At 33.1% G+C, this 15,857-nt stretch overlaps 1 protein-coding gene and 2 long non-coding RNA genes across 6 annotated transcripts; 1 reads left to right on the top strand and 2 right to left on the bottom strand.

The window, feature by feature from the left end:
- The first annotated feature begins 3,046 nt into the window (after positions 1–3,046).
- LOC120069368 (GDSL esterase/lipase At5g03980-like) lies at positions 3,047–4,862 on the top strand. The gene is made up of 5 exons (XM_039021114.2): positions 3,047–3,299; positions 3,409–3,621; positions 3,781–3,929; positions 4,042–4,315; positions 4,422–4,862. The coding sequence occupies exons 1-5, from the start codon at positions 3,047–3,049 to the stop codon at positions 4,637–4,639; spliced, it is 1,107 nt and encodes a 368-aa protein (XP_038877042.2). The 3' UTR covers positions 4,640–4,862.
- Positions 4,863–8,127: 3,265 nt separating this feature from the next.
- Positions 8,128–11,122, bottom strand: LOC150036111 (uncharacterized). 3 transcript variants are annotated; one of them, XR_016529652.1, is made up of 4 exons: positions 9,574–11,122; positions 9,191–9,495; positions 8,493–8,623; positions 8,128–8,407 (listed from the first exon to the last, which is right to left on the bottom strand). It is a non-coding gene; the product is annotated as an uncharacterized LOC150036111 (long non-coding RNA). The 3 variants fall into 3 exon arrangements; XR_016529651.1 differs by having other exon boundaries at positions 9,191–9,858; positions 9,973–11,122; XR_016529650.1 differs by having other exon boundaries at positions 9,191–11,122.
- Positions 11,123–12,766: 1,644 nt separating this feature from the next.
- LOC150036110 (uncharacterized) lies at positions 12,767–13,827 on the bottom strand. Of its 2 annotated transcripts, XR_016529649.1 has the most exons (3): positions 13,423–13,827; positions 13,128–13,332; positions 12,767–13,048 (listed from the first exon to the last, which is right to left on the bottom strand). It is a non-coding gene; the product is annotated as an uncharacterized LOC150036110 (long non-coding RNA). The 2 variants fall into 2 exon arrangements; XR_016529648.1 differs by having other exon boundaries at positions 12,767–13,332.
- Positions 13,828–15,857: the final 2,030 nt, after the last annotated feature.

The raw sequence follows: 15,857 nt of genomic DNA, 5'->3' as shown, positions 1-15,857 counted from the left end.
AGATGAAGTCTAGTTCATCTCCCTCCACTCTATCTCCAAGTTCAAACTTTGTTGAAGTTGGTAATCACTTCCGCAAGCTACACGACCCCTAAAGGATGTGTCTAGCAAGAGTCATAATGTTGACATCAAAGTTGAAGAAGGCGATCACTCCCTCAAGTTACACAACCCCTAAGGGATATGTTTAGTAGGAGTCAGATTATTGAAACTGAAGCTGAGGCATCCTACACTTCTATAGGTACATGAGCTGTTAGGAATGTATCTAGCAGGAGTTAGGTCCTTGAAGATGAAAAGGAAGCTGGGGTGTCCAAACACTCTAGTAGGTTACACGACCCTTAGGGATGTGTCTAGCAGATGTTAGGTTGCTAACGACGAAAACAAAGATGGGATGTTCAACGACTTCTGCAGGTTACATAATCACTAAGGGAAGTGTCTACTAGGAGTCAGGCCACTAATGATGAAAACGAAGCTGGGGCGTCCAATCACTTCTGCAAGTTACATGATCTCTAAGGGATATGTCTAGTAGGAATTAGGACACTGATGAAGAAACTAAAGCTAGGGTGTCCGACCACTCCTGTAGGTTACACGATCCCTAAGGGACGTGTCTAGTAGGAGTCAAGTCGTTAATGATGAAAACGAAGCTAGGGCGTTCGACCACTCTTGTAGGTTAACGATCCTTAGGAGATATATCTAGCAGAAGTTAGGTCGCTGATGATGAAACTAAAGCTGGGGTGTTTGACCACTCTTGAAAATACACGACTTTGGCTCTAACACCAATTGAAGGACTATGAAGTGTGAAGCGGAAGCAAGATGGGTCCCAATTTTAGTTTTTCACATAATGTAAAATACAGAAAATATCAAATATATATTTAAGATAATATTTAAGCATGCTTAGAGAATTAGTAAAGAGAGGAATTAGGGTTTCAGATTTTACTAACCTCTTGAAGACAAATCTTCTCCTTGAATTCCTCTCGAGATGATAAAAAAATGTCTTTGAATCACGATCTCAACAAACAACAGCAATACCAAAACAAATCATTGGGAACCACCACAAGAAAGACCTCTATAATCTCTTTAGGGTTTGAGAATCACAGGAGTGTATGAGCTTTGTGAAATTAATTTTGAGAGCAGATGGAGAAATTAAGAGGATAATTTTTCAGTTGATTCTTGGGGGAAGAGGAACAATCGATTGTAGACCCAAACCTTCTATGTACTTTTGGCATAAAGAAGATGAATCTATTGCAACCACCACTTTCACATATAATTAAAGAGAGAAAAAAGGGGAGGGAAGTTATTTTAATAACTCCCTTCCTTTAATTTAAATTCAAATTGAAAAATAAAAAATAAATTAAACCAATTTTAATTTATTTAATATATAATTATGTAGTAACCACCTTACTATATAAGACATATATTATACTATATATTATATCTAATATAACACATAACCTATAGTTTATATTATATCAAATATAATATAACCTATAATTTATAATTCTCTTATTAATATATAGTATTTAATGTGAATCAAATTCATATTAAATTAAATTATATTAATCTAATTCATATAATTAATATTTGAATATATTCAAATGTTAATTTTCGCTCCAATAAACTTTATATTATAATGTATCAAATAATATATTATTTATTTCGATTGGTAAATTTTTGTAAACAAATTTCACTTTTTAACTATTTGTATAGATAAAATTTAAATACCAGTTAATATTATCTATTTTGACCGATACAATTTTGTCTTTTTTTTTTTTTTTAAATTTTAATTCATTGTATTTTTTATTTAGACTTTATTAAATTGATAAGAAAAGTATAGAATTAAGAAAAAATAAAATATGAAATTGTTGGATTAGATTGTTTCATATTCAAAGTGTGTACACACAGTCACACTTTGAGCTCGATGATTGCGATGTGGTTGTTGGTAACGGCCTCTTTGTGTTACATATCGTTCCTCTTATTCTTCTACTTATTTTGTAGGGTGTGTATGATTGTGAACACATTTTATTTGACCATTAAATATTTAAAATTGAATCAATCGAAATAAAGAATACCTTGATAATATTTAAATTTAATCTATAAAAATAATTAAAAAGTGAAATTTGTCTACAAAATTTTATCAATCAAAATAAATAATATAGTGCTTTAAATTTAATAATAAAAGATAACTAAAAAGTATGATTGGAAACAAAATCCTAAAAACAAGAATACTGTATTTTGCCGTGCAACATTTGCAATAATATGAGATTAAACATCAGACTTCAAAGCATAGGGAATAGTTCATGATTGGAGATAACCTCAATTTTTTTCAAACTAAAATTAAAAATGTATTTGCTTGAATAGCAAATAATCATCAAATCTCTACTACACATTGTTAAACGACCTAAAAAAACCTTCTCTTGAATATAATAAAATAAGCGTTTGTATTTTTAAATATAGTATAAAGTTTAAAAGTGTAATAAATTTTTAAACATTTAATTTGGTATCCAATTATTGACCAAATTTAAAATTCAAAAGAAGCAGTTATGAAATAAAATTGAGATTTGTACATAATAAGACTCTATCTTTTAGATTTAAATATCTAATAATTCTCACTAAATTTTAGGGAAAAAAAACTTGGAATAATTGGTCAAATTAAAAGTTCACACGAAAAAAAACAAACAATTGAAAAGAAGTTGGAAAAGCTATTATACAATTGCAAAATTTAATAATGAAAAAGAAACATTAATTAGAATTAATGACAATCAGAAACCATAGAAACACATAAAAATGGGAAATAAACTATTTATTTATTATTTTTTTATTGGAAACAATATAAGTGTCCGAAAATTGAGAATTTTAAATTCGTAAAAAGGAAAAAGAAAAGGAAATCCGGGGATTTGAAAATTCCTTCACTAAAAAGTAAAAAGATGAGCAAATCCGAATTTGAAACTGAAAGCCTTTTGTTTTCCCAAAAGCATTTGGAAGAAACTAAACCTATAAATAGAGAACATCTCACCATATTATCACTCACTCAAATTTCCAAAGTTGAAAAATAATGGCTGCTTCAACGAAATCTCTTTGGATCTCTATTTTTCTTTTTCTTTTCCTATCTTCTTCTTTCAATGCTCATCTACTAAAAGTCTGTATGTTCGACGCTATCTATCAACTCGGTGATTCTATTTCAGACACTGGAAATCTCATTCGAGAAAATCTCAACACTCCTTTTTCTCACCTTCCTTACGGCGAATCGTTCTTTAACAATCCCACTGGTCGATGCTCCAACGGTCTACTTATGATCGATTACTTTGGTACCTATTATTTTTAACCTTTTATATTATGTTTTTTGTTTATTAATTCATTGTATTGCTCCACAATAATTCATGACTAATAACATGTAACAGTGATTTCAATTTGTAGCTTTAGATGCAGGGCTTCCTTTGGTGAGTCCTTATTTGAACAAAGATGCTTTGACAAATCATGGAGTCAACTTTGCAGTTGCTGGTTCTACGGCTTTGTCTTCTGAACTTCTTTTCCAAAAGAAAATATCTTCTCCAGTTACTAACTCTTCTCTCAGCCATCAACTTGATTGGATGTTCTCTCATTTCAATTCCATTTGTTACAATCAAAGAGGTAACTAATTAACCTCTTTGATTAATATAATGTGGATAAATACATTTTGATTAATATATAAATATTTTGAGATATATTTTCTTTTAAGTTTTTTTCCCTTTAATTTTACATTTTGTTTAATGTTGGATAGTTTCACAAATATCTACATGTTGTGTGTAGATTGCAACGAGAAATTGTACAATGCTTTATTCTTGGTGGGTGAGATTGGCGGCAATGACTATAACTATGCACTCTTCCAAGGCAAAACTATTCAAGAGGTAAAAGATATGGTGCCCGATGTTGTCCAATCCATAAAGTCTGCTGTTGAGGTAATTTGTTGCTAAGATATTCTTTTTCTCATGTTTTTGTTTTTGGGTTCCTCGTCATATGAATATGGGAGAAGTTTTTTATTACTTAATTTTTTTTTTGTGATGTTTGTAGAGAGTAATAAGCTATGGTGCTACTCGAGTTGTTGTTCCTGGAAACTTTCCAATTGGATGTTTCCCCATCTATCTCACTGGATTCCAAACCAATGATACAAGTGCGTATGATGAACTCCACTGTTTAAAGGATTTGAATGGTTTTGCCAGCTATCACAATGATCAAGTCAAAGAAGCGATTGAAGTATTGAAGAAAGAGAATCCACATACCGTTATCGTTTATGGTGATTACTATAATGCATTCCTTTGGATTCTTCGTCATGCTTTTGTACTAGGTATGTTTTTCACATCACACAAAATCTTGATATAGTTAGATGTTGATTGAAACGTTTCTCAAATTTGTATGTTTTGAATTCTCTAAACCCTATTTTCTATGAGCAGGATTTGATGAAGGTTCTTTGCAAAAATCATGTTGTGGGGTTGGAGGAAATTACAACTTTAACCTTATGAAAATGTGTGGGCTTCCTGGAGTTGAAGTTTGTCAAAATCCTAATGAGCATATTAGTTGGGATGGAGTCCACTTGACACAGAAGGCTTATAAGTTCATGGCACATTGGCTCATCCATGCTATTTTTCCTGAATTGCATTGCCTTATTTAATTTGTACTTTAGAGGATATATATTTTTTTTGCTTTTTTTAATAATTTTTTTTTTTAGTTCAACGAATGTGAGGTAGAATTCTAACCATCGACGTGTAAGATGGTAATTGAAGTCTTATTTGTTTATATTCATATGGAAAGTTTCTTAGTACTTTTAACTTCTTGGTGTACAATGTATGTTTTCTTCTTCTTTTTAATTTTTTTTTTTGTTTAATAGGTTGTTGACCTATTTTAAATTGGGACAGAATTTGTTTACAAAAGTGTTTTGTTAATTTCCAGACTTACTTTTTTCTTTTTATAAAAAAACTTGGTCATTTGCGTCAAACCAAAAGATGAGATCTTCCATCTATCTCGAACCCAAAGTTCGATCATGTAGCGATTTAAAGCTTTGTAAGGTAGTCTTGGTGCGTGTTGATTTTTGGCCTTGATGATTAATTAAGTTGTGTAAGTACGAGTGACTGAATTAACAAATTAAAACAAAATGAAAATAAGACAAATTGATTACATGTGTATCCTCAGTTGCCTAATTCACAAACTTGCCACATTTTCGATTGCGTTTCTTTGAATAGGTCAACACATCCCACTTCTCGGCCTTGTTTTTCCTACAGCTCAGATTGAATTTGCAGGAACGACTTCGACAACCTACGTGATTGAATGGTAATTTCTCCTTATTCTTCCTATTCGTCTCTAAAATTTTCTACATTCAAACAAAAAAACAAAAAAACATTCCATAATAGTAAATGAAGATCATGATAGTATGTAACTAGACATCCCTACTAATATAACCTAAAATTCTTCACTCTTAAGATGGTCACATAAAAAATACCAATCTTTGAGTCTATTCTTAAGCCGACTAAGTGGGTTTGCACTTGCCGGCTTACGGTTGCTACAACTCTTGTAATACCTGTGTAATTCTTTTTTGAATTCTTTGAATGAGTTTTGCATTTGATGTTGGATAAAGTTACTAAGAGTTTGATTTGAGAAATCAAGCATGAAATTGTTCGGAATGTCCTAAAACTCGCAGTTCGTAATCATGGAAACATATTCTATTTATCAATAAAAGTATTATTGAATGATTTATTCAATAAAAGTGTTATTGAAATTGAAATTGCATTATGTTATAAAATCTAATAAACGAATCTATGGCTATAGTATGAATACTCTAACTTTATGTCGAGACATAAAAGAGGATGAAGTTATAGTAAATAGCCAAAAAGGTCTATAAGTATATGGATGAGATTGTGTACCTCGTCCTAGGGACACTATGGATGTGACATACTTTGTATACTGTTACAACAATATGATCCAAGAATCGATGTGGAGACATGTGAGTGGGGGCATCATATACAAAAGAGTTTTGAATAAGACCGAACCATGAAATAGTCACTAACGACCGTTTACTATTAAAATTTCTTATTTCAATTCGATGACCTAGGATAACTCGAGCTTAATCCTGAGCTAATTAAGAACTTCTGTTCATTTGTGATTATCCTTTGATCTGCATAGGTGAGAATAGTTCAACAACACTGCTCAACAAGCCTCCCTTTTTGGGATAAGACCGGATAGCTGGGCACATAGTCTTACAAGATGGAATTCGCTCCTGCCCGTTTTAGGGTTAGCAGATAGGTTATTCCCTTAAGTATTGATTTCTGGTCTTAAACAAAGAACGTCTGCCCTTTCATGGCCGAGAGGGACATGGTTTATTAGTTGGACTATAAACCAATTGTTCAATAGAGGATTAGTGAGAGCTTAAGGAGCAAGATGTATTTATAGGGGTAAAACGATAATTTTGACCTAGTTGTAAATACGAACGACCTGTGAAGAATCGACTTATTGATAATGATTAAATCAAGTAGACAAAAATATATCTTGAATGAGGAAAGTGCAACTATCGAGCTATAGTGGTATGTCTCGGTAGTTAACGAATATTAATTAATTCGATTTAAAAAGTTTACCAATTAATCTTAAATCGTCAGAACTCATGATCCGTAGGTCCATAAAGTCTCCCTAGTAGCTCATAAAAGATTAAACCTTGGATTAGAATATTGAGCGAATTTGAAGTGTTTAAATTTGAAATGTTCAAATTTTAATTTTTAGGATTTGGATAATTATATTGAATATAATTAACATTTAAATTTATCAGAATTAAACGTAAATTGGAGAGTTTAAAATATTTAAATATTGATTTAAATATTGTTTACATGAACAAGGATTCATGTTTAAATTAGGTGTTTTATTAATTTAATATTTGATATTAAATTATTAATTATTTTATTAATTAAATTTGTTTAATTAATTAAAATTAAATCAAATTTTCATTTTCAAATTCAATTTATAGAAATTGAATTAAGATTTAATTTATTCTTAAATTAAATTAAATTAAATTAATTAAAAAAATTGAAATGTATTTAGTGGATTTATCCCAATTTTGGTTTTTTAGAGGATTTTTCCACAAATCAACACCTTGCATACTCACTTAGTGCTAATTGAAGTGTCAATTAGCTGAAAGTCTAAGTGCTTGCATGCTTGAACTTGTTAAATACTTCAATTTTAGAAACTGGAGAGACGTATGATGAATTATTGGAAAATTATGAGAATTTTTTAAATTCTCTCAAACCCTCTCCAATCCCTATCCAATTCCTCATAATTTTGAGTTTCTACCACTCAATCCAAGGCTGAGGATAGTAGAGAAGATCCTCTTAGTGGTCTACTAGTGATTTGGAGATCCAATTTCATGTAGAGAGCAAGGATAAGGAGGGAATCTACAAAGGTCTATATTCTAGAAACCCTTGTTTCAGAAAAACTGTTTTTTAGCATACTTTGAACTCAAATTAAATGCAATTAGAGTGCTTAATAATTATGTTAGCTTCTACATTTTGCATATTTACTCTATCAATTGAGATCAACGCATGATTTAAGCACTCTATTATCGTTAATTTGAGTTTGGTGGGTGAATTTCTAGCAATGCATGTTTAGTGATTGATATGGTTTTTAATTCAACATTGACATTACAATTCTCTTTGATTCAGTTGTTAAATTTGTAATTGGCTCTTGGTTGATGAATCTTAATGTATGATTAAGGGTCTGTAATTTTATTAGAGTCAATAGAGTTGAAAATAGATTGTAATTGAAGATTCAAGCAAACAAGGTCAGTAGCAGAAATTGGAAAAACAACACCTGCCACTAGAAGAAATTCGGGCTAAACCGACATTAAAGGGCTTTAATGTCGATTAACAACCGACATTAAAGATAGTTTTATTAAAACCCTTTAATTTTAGTTGTCTTTAATGTCGGTTTCAAACCGACATTAAAGGGCTTTAATAACAATGTCTTTATTGTCGGTTGCAACTGAAGCTCAAGAATCAAATGAAGTCCTTTAAACCGATATTGAAGCCCAAAATCTGTCCGTTTTATCAATTATTGTCTATTTTTTTTTTTAAATTCCATTACCGAATCTAGTTTTTCAGTCAAAAAGTATAACATGACACATCATCATCAAACGTTATGGCTATGACATATTATTTATGTATGGATTGTAAATCTATTATATTTAATCCGCAAATTCTGCTATAAAATTATAATTTAAAAGGCCGCACAATCATTCAGGCTTTGAAAACACAAATTAGAAGTAATACAAACATTATGATTTTACAAACATTATGAGTTTACTGTCCCTCTCCACTTGGTAAGTATGGATCCTTTCATAATTCTTCTTGAACAGACCCCCCAGCTTCGGCAGTGTCTGATTATAGGCATCTTTGTCTGACCACTGTTATTCAAAGAATCACAAACAAAAAAGGTTTAAGATAAAGGATTGAAAGTGAAAATGTGATCAGAATTCGTATTCAACTAACCGTGTTTATTGGAAATGTGCATAAATGGTACATTCAAGGCAAAATTCTTGTAGTGAATGTGTTGGATCTAGAGTTCGCCAAGAAAAAGCATAAAGAGGTTGCGATACCAAATCTTTACTCATTTGTTGCACCTGTAAAACAAGAAAACTCAATAGTTGAATAAATGAGAGAACCTTCTTTTTCAAGATCTTGAAGAAGAGAAGCTTGGTTATCTAGATATGAGAAACAAAGATGAAGGAAAATTTTCGGTAGCATAACGATGCTACCACAACAAAACCAAAAATTTACTTTGAACCTGTTTAAAGAAATACACACCCAAAAATATTTCACAACCACTTGTTCTCAATAGAACTATCAGAATTCCCAAAAAATGAATATTCAAGAACACATATATCAATAAGAAAATTAGCTCACAATGTACTTGAAATCTCAAAAGTTGTCACAAAAACTACCATAGTGCATCAATAACCCACAAACTACCATAGTGCAACCTACAAACTCAGGCACCTTGAATTAAATCTAAACTACAAATAAATAGTACCCATGAGTCATAAACGAGTGTTACATTCTAATCCAATATGGTCCAAAGGGAAATAGGCACACTATAACTTCTCAAACATGAATTTCCATATCATTAGAGTCACTTAAAACACTTAGAAACTGTGCTTAAAATTGCAAGCATTCAAAAATGTACTTACTAGGAACAATTTTTACGTGAATCCCTTGTTGTTTCAAGAAATCCATCTCCTCCCCACCCCTTCCAAACACCTAAAAAACACACAAACAAAAACACAAATGTGAGGCAACTTCAATCAGTATGAACTAAAGCTAAACTTGTAGGAGTATAATTAAGGAAGCAAGAGTTTTCTTGAAACAGGCACAATTCTCATAAATCCTTATAATGCCAAAGCATTCTCCCTCTCAACAAACAAGCAAACTGGCCATGTGAATGACGATAGAAACTGGCACCCCTGATTGTAGCAGCCAAATCAAGACCATCCTCCTGCCATGCATTCACTAGCAGAATTATGTTATGTTATGTTATTTATTAATTTCAGTGAACTCCCGCCATTTCACTTACTATTAGAAAAACAAAGGTGATAACGAACTTAATGAAATGGAACCAGCTGCGTTTGGAAGAAGAAGAAAAAAAGAACACGCTTTTCTTTTATCTATTTCCTCCGCCTACATGAAACAGATACAGTTTATTTTCCCCTCCACTGTTCTTATATGCAATCACCTTTGTTCGGCATGGATGCGTGCTCTTAAACATGACTACAAGATGTATAATGACCATCTTTCCACTACAGATTGTTCAGAGGCTAAGGATGATGCTTGATTATACTAATACTAGTGTCGACCATATCTGAAGAAACACATTATGAATAATTTGTAAGATACAAAAGAGTCCTTAAACCATATGAATTCCAAAGTTCAAACATTAAATGAACTTCAAAAGAATAATAAATAGAAAAATTACCTTCTCAAGTATCTCCTCAATTGTTTCATCGCTCAGCTTCTCATTCCTACCTTTCTTAAGGATGTTATCACAAAAGGTAGCAGAACTTCACATAATTCAACAAATGTATCATATACAACAAAACCATTAATCAAATCGAATTTCAAAGGCCATAAACACATAAAAAGGCCCAAATCTAGGAGCAGAGAGACATATTGGAGTGAAACCGCAACTGGCTTTCATTGAGACATTTACACAAACAGTTGAGAGGCGTAAACATAAGAACAAAAATTGCTGTGAGTTTGAGAGAGGAAAGAGAAAAAGAGCACATTGATGGTGATAGCGATGGAAAAAGAAGGGAAGAAGAGCATACTAAACATCAAGGTGACGGCAGTGCGTTGGACAAAGACCTGCGGATGACTAACGAAGATGGCGACGGAAACCCAGATAGAAGCGCAAATGAAAAGAGGCTGATGGCTAGGCAAACGCACCTGATTCGGCGGCGGAACGAACGATGACGACAATAGAACGACAACAGAACAAACGATGATCGACGACGGCGACAGATCTAGCGAACGACGATGGCAGATCTAGAGACACGCGAACAACGACGAAACGAACAGTAGATTCGGCAGAGATAGGCGAACGATGACGAAATGAGTAGCAGATCTGACAAAACGACTAGCAAATCCACATTGGAAGAGAGGAGTTTGGAAGAGAGGAGTGAGAAACGAAATGAGCAGCAGACAAGAGTTTGAAAGAGAAGAGTGATGAAGAATAGGGTCTGAAGAGAGAAGTGTGAGAATGAGAGAAAAAAGAAAATAAAGGGAGAGTGAAGAGGGAAATGAAAAAAATGGGAGGAAAATAGAAAGTTAGAGGAAAAAGTGAAGCGGGTCTTTAATGTCGGTTTAAAACTGACATTAAAGGTACCCCTTACAATGTCAGTTTTAAACCAACATTAAAGATCCGTTTTTTTTTTTAAAAAAAAATTTGCAATATACATCTGATTTCACTCTTTTCAATCGACATTAAAGCCCAAAATTCTCGTAGTGTGCCTTCGCAGCGTCGTGACGCTGTTCTTAGAGCATCATGACGTTGTTCATCCTAAAGCTCGAGACGTTGCAACGTTGGGATGGAGCATTTCAACGATGCTCATCTCAGCTCAAAAACACGCATGCACGATGACCGATTTGCGGGAGATGGCCAGGTCGATCGGTTTTGGCTTCTTTGGATCGGTTCAGCCATTTTTGAAGCCTTGGAGGTTTGGTTCGGGTGGTTCGAGTCTGGTTCGGGTTGGTTCAACCGGTCCAGAGGCTTCTCAAGCTATTTTTGGTTTTTCTTTTTGTAATAAAATAGTTTTTTTAATTGCTGAGGATGCCAAAGTTGGTCCATATTAGTATTGTTTAAATATTTTATGCATATGATGTATGTTATATTTAAATTCAGCATGTATGTGCATATTGTATGCCATGTAGATTTAAAATCCCACCATAGGAAAGCATATTTCTTGCATTGATATATTTTATAAATTGGTTATAATATATATAGTATGCATGAGTAGGGTTTCATAAGATTAATATGATTGTTATAATTGTTATATTAATATGCTTAAGCATATATTATAGTGTCTATGGTTTTATAAGAGTTATAAAATGAATTAGAAATTTAAAATCTATAACAAAGATAGGATACGTGTTCACTTAGTTTTAATAACAACATGTTTTAATAGTTAAAATAGCTTGTTATCTTATAAAACACGGTTACAAACTCAACCGGTCTATAATTCTGTCTAAGGCTAGAGGTACTTAAATTGACGGCCAACATAACACCTCCTACCTGGGGATTTTAGTCAAATTGCTGAGCATTGTTAATCGATTTTATAAGCATGCGTGAGCGGTGTGAGGTAATAAAATGGTTTTATCCTTTAGACATCGTAGGTTAAATCAAAATATAAACATTATACTTGGATAAACCACATAGACTTAGGGTGTTTATTAGCCGAAATATGCCCAAGTAAAAATATATACCCAAACATTTAGAACACTTTAATAGGGGATTAATAACATATACGATATATTATTCTTAACTCTCACGTCCCTAAAAGTTCACACTATGAGATTCATGCTCGCCTCGTGTCACCCTGGGAGTGACCTCCATTGGAAAGTGTTTGTATGGGTCAATAGCAAGGTGAATAGGATAAGTAGTTCATAGTAAGTGGGTGAAGGAAATGTGTCAACATATCCTACGGTCTCTTCCATTAGTTTGATACCTGAGATTCCTATATTGCGCCTGCTTAATCGGAAGAATATAACGACCCAAATTTCTAGTATACTCTAGGACGCAATGACATATGCCTGCACTATAGGATGCAATACAGTATCGGAGCATGATCATTTTTATAAAAAGAGATAAAAATTTTATTGTGCGTATAAAGTAGAGCTCTTATAAGTAAGGAAGAGAATTAGAACTAAAAAAAAAAAACCAAAAAACACACATGTGTCCATTGCATAAGTATTAGAATGATAATGCAAGGTAGAAATTATGATCATCATTGAGCAGTTCATGCATTTGTACCATTCACGGAATCGTTCCTAACGCCTGAAACAAACTTAAGCAGTTGTGCATTCGTCCAGGTTAGCCTTGCTCATATCGCATGCAATGGACCGCATAATGCAAGCATGACGCGCATTTCCAAGTAACACTAGCTAAAGACCTTCTCAACCTATTCATCCGCATACTCAGTGTATCTATCATACAACTGACTTTTCTCAAATCTGTTGTATTTGTTTATTTTTCATTAACGCAATCAACAACAGACCAACAATTAATTGAGTTACCGGTTACCGCAAGGTTTTCATAAAAATTACCATCGCAATCTGTTTTCCCAAGTCCCTGAGTTCGATCCTGGACTTACTAGGAAACTCAGTGAGGTTTACATGGATTCCGCTGAGGAAACTTGAGTGCTCAATGCAATCTCATCATCGCATATCATCCATAATCCACATCACAAAATCAAGCATCATAAATCACTTACCTCAGCGTAAGCAATTTAATTTCTCCTTTTAGTTTTGAGAGACCCTAAATCAACCACTATCACCTGAACCAAAAACATCAATTGAACCCATTAGGCTTAAATCCATACTTAAAATTATCTTAAATCTACTAAAGTCACCTACCCCAAAATGTAACGCGACCCTTAAAAACCACGAAATGCCAAAATATACCTATCCTTAAGTGATATTAAATTCCAGGAATTAAAGACCCCAATTCCAATAACCAACACTGTTACCAAGGGGCTTCCAAGGATTACTAGTCACCAAAACTCCTCTGAAGCAAACTCCAAGCACTAGACAGAAAGCCCACAATCTCCACAGCTCGAGTCTAACAAACACAACACCAAGAATCAGGCTGAGAATTTAATGGGCAACAACTAAACAACGACGAACAGACCCAAAATGTTCCAAATCTTACCACAAACAACAGAATCTGACGGAAACTAACCACGATCCGGCAACAGACAGGGCTGTCTGCGCCAGATCGGTGAATGGGTGCTTGAGCTAGGCTAGCAGCGTGTGAGAACGCAGAGGCAAAAGACTAAGCCGCTGTGATGGGCGAACTTGGCAGGGATGCATGGCACTAGGTAGGGGCTGGACAAGCGAGTGGCTTCGGATGGCGACGCTAGGCATTGGGTGTCGAGTAGCTTCGGGTTAGCACCGGTAAGCTGATGCAGCAGTGCGGCTAGGCGTGGCATGAACGGAAAAGAAGAAGTCGAAGGAAAGAAAGGAAAAAAAAATAGAGGGGGGTGTGTTCAGGCGGTGCTTCATGAGGAAGAAGAAGGGGGTTTTCTTTCTTCCTTTTTTTTGCACACTTAATGAGGTAGCCCTACCTATAAATAAACCCCTCTTAAAACCTTAACTCCTCCCTTTTCCTTAAAGAAATATACATATAACCACTTTATTATATATATATATATATATGTATGTATGTATATATTTTTTTTTTTCTAAACCCCTTACAAGGTAAAATCCAAAAATAACTCAAACCCTCAAATCTTATTTTAACAAATCTTCTCCAACAATGACCAATTAAAAAGATAAACTAAAAAATAAAATTGAACTAAAAGATTCATTTAGTTACTTAATCTTTGGCCTTGAATTAAAAGAAAAACCTAATAATATCACGAACTAATTTAAATTTACCTAGATTTCGGAATGTGACAATAAACATACATAAAGCGGAAGCAAACAAAATCATTAAGCACTCTAATTAAACTTAATTTGAGTTACAAGCATGCTTAAAATTTTTTTTTCACAAACAAGGGTTTCAGTTCATTACCTTTGAAGAATTCCACCTTAATCCTTCTGCTCTTCCACAAATTTGACCTTCAAATTTATAGTAGACCACTAAGAGAATCTTCTCTACTATTCTCAGCCTTGGATTTGAGTTGTGGAACTCTTGATTGAGAGGGAATTGGAAGTAGTTTTTTAGAGGGTTTGAGAGCTCAAAGAAATTTTTTAAGAAATTTCCAAAATTTTAGAATTTCATCCATTTCAATTTCAGAAATTTAAGCATTTATTTAACATAAACATGCAAGCACTAACTCTTTCAGGCATTTGACACTTCAAATGACATTAGAGTAAGTGAGCTACATGTTGATTTAGGAAAAAATCCACTAAAAAGTCTAAAACATGGATAAATCCACAAAGCCCACTTTCATACATAATTTAATTTAATTGTAACTTAATTAAATTAAACAAAAAAAATCGGTTTTTAAAATTAAAATTTGAAATCGATTTAATTTAGATAATTAGTTAAAAAAATTTAATTAATTAATCAATTGATTAATAATTTAATATCAAATATTAAATTAATAAAATACCTAGTTGAAACATGAATCCCTATTCATGTAATCAATATTTAAATCAATATTTAAATATGTTAAACTCTCCATTATGTTTAATTTTAAACAAAACTAAATGTTTAATTATATAAAATATAAATGTGCAAACCCTAAATTGAAATTGAATACTTCAATATAACTTTAAATTGAAATTTGAACAATTCAAATTGAAACTCTAAACTGAATTTGAACATTTCAAATTCACTTAATATTCTAATCCAAGGTTTAATCTTTTACAAGCTAGTAGAGGGACCTTATGGATCTACAGATCATGAGATCCAATAATTTGAGATTAATTGATTAAACTCTTTAAACCTAATTAATAAATATTCGTTAACTACCGAGACACGCCACTATAGCTCAGTAGTTGCACTCTCCTCACTGTAGATATATTTTTGTCTACCTAATTTAACCATCATGAGTAAGTCGACCTTTCATAGGTTGTTCGTATAACGACTGGGTCTAAAGCTTTTTTACCCCGAAAATTACATCTTGCTTCTTAAGTCCCATTGATCCTCCAATGAACAAGTGGTTTGTGATCCAATCACTAAACCAAGTCCCTTTCAAGCCAATGAGAGGGTGGGGCCCCTTGTTCAAGACTTGAAATCAGTAGTTAAGAGAACAACCATTCTACTATCCTTAAATTGGGTAGGAGTGAATTCCATCTTGCACCCTATGTCCTCAGCTATCTACCCGGTCTTACCCCTGAAATAGGAGGTTTATTGAGTCGGCGTTGTTGAGCTAACCCTCACATATGCAAATCCAAGGATAATCCCGAATAAACAAGAGTTCATAGTTAGCTCAAGATATAGGTCGAGTTACCTAGGTAATCAATTTGAAACAGTCAATCTTAAATAGTAAACAACATTATAAAGTAAAAGTGACTTATTTCTTGGTCCTCGTCTTATACAAACTCATTGCACAGGACGACTCCACTCGCATATCTCTACATAAACGATTTAAGATTACATTGTTTGTACTATATATAAAATTCACCACGTCCGAT

This window comes from Benincasa hispida, chromosome 5 (assembly GCF_027475165.1).
Source record: "Benincasa hispida cultivar pf3 chromosome 5, pf3_genome.v1.1, whole genome shotgun sequence".
NCBI lineage: Eukaryota > Viridiplantae > Streptophyta > Magnoliopsida > Cucurbitales > Cucurbitaceae > Benincasa > Benincasa hispida.
The sequence above is the reverse complement of the archived record's forward strand: the minus strand, read 5'-3'. Positions and strand labels throughout refer to the sequence as shown.